This window comes from Triplophysa rosa, linkage group LG25 (assembly GCF_024868665.1).
Source record: "Triplophysa rosa linkage group LG25, Trosa_1v2, whole genome shotgun sequence".
NCBI classification, from domain to species: Eukaryota; Metazoa; Chordata; class Actinopteri; order Cypriniformes; family Nemacheilidae; genus Triplophysa; species Triplophysa rosa.
The window spans coordinates 12,217,985-12,224,116 of record NC_079914.1 but is presented as its reverse complement, the minus strand read 5'-3'; the positions used below and the strand labels follow the sequence as shown (position 1 = coordinate 12,224,116).

The following is a 6,132-nucleotide window of genomic DNA, read 5'->3' as shown; positions in this document are numbered from 1 at the left end:
ATTTTTTTTACCATATTACAAAAATACATGAAAATTCTGTAAAATAAAACAGTGATCTGTGGATACTGCATATTCCCAACCACTCCGATCATTACAGACATGAATTATCAAAGTTTCTCAAGAGTTGTACACCCACGAAAAAACCATCTAGATGGATAGAAAAAGCACACAATTATCTGCCCATGAGTTGGAGAAAATATTAGTTTTACATAGAAATCATACAAGTTAAAATGATGAAACGAAAATGTCAACATGACTCTCGCCTCATCTTCCCCCAAAACAGATCGAAAAGTGAAAATATAAAGGCCTGGCGTTTTCTGTCTGTTAGCTGATACACTCAACCTTTTGTCCTACAACTTGTTAAATGGTCGCTGTTGACACCGTATATCTTTCCGTCTGTCTTTCTGCATTAGGGACTCAGAATTACCTCTCTACATTTACCTGGGCTTTATTTTCCCTGACACTCGGATAACTGATACGGTCTCCGAAGTGCTGTCTGCAAACGGAGCATTATGGATGAATGTCCCATTCTCCTCCAAAAGCTTTTAACAGACCTTGAATTATTTCCTGTTTCTCTCGTATTCAGTGTTTGAACGCAAAATGAATTACAATGAAGCTTGAGTTGCATTTGTATGAAGACACTTGACTCACACTCTTGCAATAAAGCTGGCTTTCATTTGGAGATAACCAATACTGTAAGTAAAAGTTGAACCGTTTTTTATGGAGAATCAACATCTTATATAAATCAAACCTATTGCTTTAACAAATTGTGACAGTCAACACAACTGTATAGCCATTATCGGTCCAAAGCAAAAAAAAAGTACCTTTTTTATTTTAGTTAGGACAGAAAACCTCAAAACGTGAAGCAGTGTGCCCAGTTACTAACCTTAACTCACCCCAAGTAACGTAACTCCGGCATTTCTGTCGCGTCGAAAACAATTTACCAGCCATTCGACACTTGACACTTGCTTAATGAATGTAAGCCCATGAGAACAAAAATCATTGTTGGTTCCTGTCAAAAGCAGAACAGATTCGCAACACATGTCGAGATCTATTTTAACATATATATTCCTAATACACTCATATTCAGGTGACAGACAATAGACACAAAAATATAGCACATACAACTATAAAAATGTCTCTGTTTATTATTATTAATAATAAATATACATTTATGTACAATACATCTAGACTTAACAATAAAAAACAAGCTTCTAATAAATCATTAGAAAACTGTAAATTATTTCCATTAGATAGTCTGAGTTTTGAATCATGTTTACTAAAAGATAATGCAATTTAAAGGCAACTGAACTTCGTCTGGTTTTTGTTTTGATTTCGTCCACGTTCATGCTACCGAGGCAATGCAACTGTTGAGATAACAGCGGTACAGATTCGCTGTGGGAAAGGCTTTCTGGCACGTTGGATGTTCATGGTATCTCTGTTATCAAAAAATGGAGGTGTGCGCATTCTGCGAGTTTCAGCTAAAATCGGACATCTACAAAAAGAGCATGACAACTACCACGGCTTCGAACGCGACAATATGATCCTTAAAAAGAACAACGACTACTGAATATTCCTGCTTTAAGTGTTTACATCTGATCTATCATAATTGTAACACTATGTCCTTGAATGCCCTATGAAATCGAATTTTAATCCATATGTGGGCATTTAGCAGTTATACACATTTAGAATTTACAGTCGTTTTCGGGAAGGCGAACAAAAACTATTGATGACTCATCTTGCACTAAACTGAATTTTGTCCAATCAAATGCTCTCTAGACAGAACCCTTAAAGGCTAATTTGCGAACACAAACAAACACGAAAAACACCAAAATTGTCGGATCAGAGTGAATTAGCATTAAAACCACCTGTAAACAACTAGCAAGTAGCAAATAATACTTCATGGCTATGATGCAGTTTAATCATAACTCAATATGGGATGTCCTAACTCACAATCTCACGGCGATTCATAACTAATTTTTGAGGTGGCTCATTTGTATGATTTCGTAGGATCTTATACGTTTATCTTAGTACGATTTGCGTTCTCGCCAGTGATGCTTAGGTTTGGGGGAGGGTCTTCATATTGCTTTTTTCTAATAATCATACGTTTTCGTACAATTCACATCGTTCAAATTTATAAGAATTAGCCGCCTCGTAAAATATTTACAAATTCCCGTGAGATCAGGTTGTATAACCCGACAGGGTTGTCACAACATCAGATTTTCAGTATAGAAAACTGGTGGTCAAAAAAACCACACAGCGTCAATGTAATCGCAGTGTCTATTAAAAAATAAATAAATTATGCTATCAGTTACATTAATCTTTAAGTTTTGTGTTTTGTGTATTTTGCCGATGAATCACATTCTAAATACGAGTTTATGGAGAATAAGTTTGTAACCATTGTGGCATTTAAGGCAAAATGTTAAACAGGTGTAAACCCGCCAACTATTATGTTTAAGTATCAACCAGATCCTAGCGCTGAACTATTGACGATATTATCATGTGTAATATTTACACAAAATTATTAATCACGGTTATTAATATTACGATTACTGTCAATATCGCTATAGTATGACACCTCTAATGTCCAACACAAATTTCCGGTTTCAACAAGAAAGTGATTTTTCACAGAATGTTCAGTTTGTACATCTGTTTTTTTGAGAGACATCACATCTCAAACTCTTCAGAGCTGCTGAATTTGCCTCGGCTGTGCATCATTTTCAGAAGTATTAATATCCGAGCTCTCATATTCACTACCTCCGAGAGATCCTCCGTAATCGAATGAAAGAAACGGTCCATTCCTGCTGGTGTTTATCTACGGCGAGATGGATTTAGCCGTACACCAGACTCGGTTCTGAGCCCAGGGCTGTTTGAAAGAGGATCCATCATCTCCATGCCATTGCGGGAGTGACATTTACATAGATCACAGCTAGATAAATATCCAACATTACTGATTCTTTGTCCCGTCTCTGCTGAAAATGACAAATGAGGGGGTTGGGTGGGGCGATGATTAGATAACGCCTTGAAGCTTCGCTCTTATGCGCTGTGGGTATCATCAGAGGAATCTGCACATCTTGACCCTCTCGTACGCTATGCGGTTAAGAGTGGTTTTTTTTATCGCATTCGGTCCGGGAAAAAATTATATTTGGATTAGATCTCATGTCGGTATGTTGGCAAAGAAGAAATCATAATATGATCGAAGGCATATTTTAGGCTCACGCAGGAATGGCCTGCCAACCTTTAACAGGGTGTGAATGGTATTTTGACTCCATTACTCTTGCTGGAAAGAGAATCCAGAGCCACCAGTGTAGAATAAATTGTAGTTTTCACGGTCTGAGTTTATCGCGGGATGGTCGGACATCTTCAACGTGCAACCCGCTCTTCATTTGTGATTAAACAGAATTACATTTCCACCTGCTCAGCCTGTCAAATTTTACACTTGTAAAACGTGACGCGTGCAATTTATTGTATTAATTTCTGTGCACATAGGGAACTTATTTAACAGCTGTCCTGCATGTGGAATATTTTGTTCCGCATCCTGTTTGTTTCTGAGACAACATTCATATCAACCAATCTATTTTTTTTAAGATTATGTTTGGTTGACAGGAATGTTGCATCTGCACCAATCAAGAATGTTGATCCATGTGTTGTAAATGAAACTGCATATAGGCCTAGATGCTGATATTGATTTAGAGTTTGCAAAAAAGAGATGCAATTGGATAAGCGAATGAAAGAGTTTAAAGACAACATAAAATCAAAGGAGATGCTTTTTACTTTTTAATAAATGTTACTGTGCATGATTCATCACTGCATGTTATTCCAAAAAAATCTCTTTTGACAAAATGTTAAAACTTTGAACAACTTTTATACTCTGCTGATGTGACAAAGACCGTAAAGGTGGTGGCAAAAAGTAACACGAGACTTTTGTTTTCCATCCCCAAAAGATTAAATAAAGGCCCGCTCTACATACATGATTTTCCACTTTAATAATCTATATAATAATCATCTATATAATAAATATCCCTTTATTCAAAACATCTCTGTTACAAAAACAAAATAAGCTACGAATGCCATTTCATGTTGTCTTTAAAAAGAAAAACAGGAAGTGAATGCGCCACAAAGAACCAGAGGAAGTGAAGGAGACCCGCTGGTAACATCACCCTCTTTTATTTGCATCAATACATCGAGCTGGCCCGTGGCTGAACAACACATTGCGTAGGATCAGTAAAACACCAGAGCCGTCGGATTTGTCACGGCCGGCGCACCGAAGACCGCCGAGCGTTTGTTTGTCTGCCAGGGTGACTCACGTGTGCGCGCAAGCGCTTCCGTAATCTCTTTGTTGTGTGGTTAAATAATTAGCCCTAGAAGCACAAGGGAGTCGCTCCAAATGTTTGATTCTCCGTCGTGTGCCGAGGGCTGAAGGCCATGTTTGTGTAAAGCTCCAGAGCTTTGAAGCCACCTGATCTTTTAACTCTGGGAAAGGTGTTGACTGCAGCAAAGAACCAGTGTTGTCAAGACAAAGCGAGTCATAATTCCACCATCGTTTTTTCGCAGTCGTAGATATCCAATATCTTCACCGTAGAAATGTAATCTGGCTGTGCCGTCTGCCTTGGGCCTGTCATATTAGTTTTCAGTAGGCACCGAAAATCCTGTGCCTCATTTCTGACCCGTTCCGGCCACCCGCCCTGCCTGGGAGCCTATTAAGGGCACTAATATCTGCAACGGTAATATCTATTCCCTGAATCCTGTATGCTAAGAGAGTGGTTGGGAAGGTGAAGGGTACTGGCTGTGTCCACACGGCTCAGCCGTCTTCCCACTTCCTGTCCGCCGGGTTGGCGTTGCAGGCAGGGTCAGAACGACTCGGCGGGGGTCATGAGGTTGGACGTCACAGGTCAGATGAAGTACTCTTTCCTGCTGTCTCTCATGGCGCTGTGTAGGTCCAGCTCGGCTCGATACCTGTGTTCTGGCCTGGGCTGGTGATCTTTCTCCTTGACCGGGGCCATCTGCCGGGTGCGATCGTGTCGATGACGATACAGGAAGCGGGTCATCACGGCCACGGCGCAGAGGACGATAAGAACTACCGCTGCTATCAAACCTAAAAGACACAATAAATAAGCGGATAGTTTGAAAGACATATACAGTATGTATACACAGATGTATTTACAGATATTGCACAGCACGTACCTCCGATAACAGCCGAGTCGTTTTGGCCAGCGTTAGGATGAAGTTTTTTGCCTGTGTCTGCGTGATCTGAGAATAAAATGAAAAAGAGATTTGGAAGTGATATTAAAAATGTACCTTGAATTCAATCTTTAACTGTAGACCAACCTGATAACGATCTGGATGAGGATTTATCCGCCAGCTCGCCACAGTTCGACTCGACAAGGTTACCGAGGATGCTGACCAATGAGCTTCCTCGATTCAGAATGGCTGCCTTGAGAGGAGCCAAATGGTTGAACTGAACTGATGAAAGACAGCCAACGAAACCTTTCGACCCGGCCTGAAGCACCTCCTCGTCGACGCCAGCTCTGCCTATGAGCGGCAAGGAGGCGGAGTCTTAAATGTGATTGACAGAAAGTTCACAATTCTTCTGTTCACAAATGACTAAAACGACTCATTAACATTTGTCCTATGATACTAAGTAAGGTCGACTAGTCAAGTTATATTAATTAAATAATTATTTTAATATAATACAATGGAGTCTAAGAATTATTGAGTAACACTTACTGAGTAACAATAAAGTTGTATGTGTTAACATTTTGTTGTCCCGGAAATAACACAGATTTTGTTGTTTATAGAGTGCATGCGTAACAACATTTCTGGGCATTTGGAAATTATAAGTCTTGTATAATTATACAAAATAGACTTTGAAATGTTGTTTTGTACATACTTGTACATTGTAAGTCTGTGCTGCTAACATGTCCAAACGAAGGATTTTTGCCTATCAGACTATCTCAAGGTGGTCTGCAATTGCGAATTAATCAGTTAAGAATCTTGGAGTTTAATTAAACGGCCTACCTGTGACTTTCCCCAATGTCAAAGACCTTATCGTGATCAACTCCTTGTCCGTAGACAGGACGTATTTCAGACTGGTATCTCTATCAATCTAGAAAGAGAGCGAATGAGAAAGAA

General features: G+C 39.4%; 1 protein-coding gene across 3 annotated transcripts in view; it reads right to left on the bottom strand.

The window, feature by feature from the left end:
- Nucleotides 1–1,145: 1,145 nt before the first annotated feature.
- cntnap5b (contactin associated protein family member 5b) overlaps nucleotides 1,146–6,132 on the bottom strand; it is a 49,954-nt gene continuing 44,967 nt past the window's right edge. The window contains exons 21-24 of one of the 3 annotated variants that reach the window (XM_057325793.1): nucleotides 6,019–6,106; nucleotides 5,329–5,556; nucleotides 5,185–5,250; nucleotides 1,146–5,095 (exon numbers count right to left, since the gene is read on the bottom strand). In XM_057325793.1, the coding sequence (XP_057181776.1) occupies nucleotides 4,893–5,095; nucleotides 5,185–5,250; nucleotides 5,329–5,556; nucleotides 6,019–6,106 (585 nt within the window). In that variant the 3' untranslated portion in view covers nucleotides 1,146–4,892. The remainder of the gene's footprint in view (nucleotides 5,096–5,184; nucleotides 5,251–5,328; nucleotides 5,557–6,018; nucleotides 6,107–6,132) is intronic. The other 2 variants (XM_057325794.1, XM_057325795.1) reach the window with 2 other exon arrangements.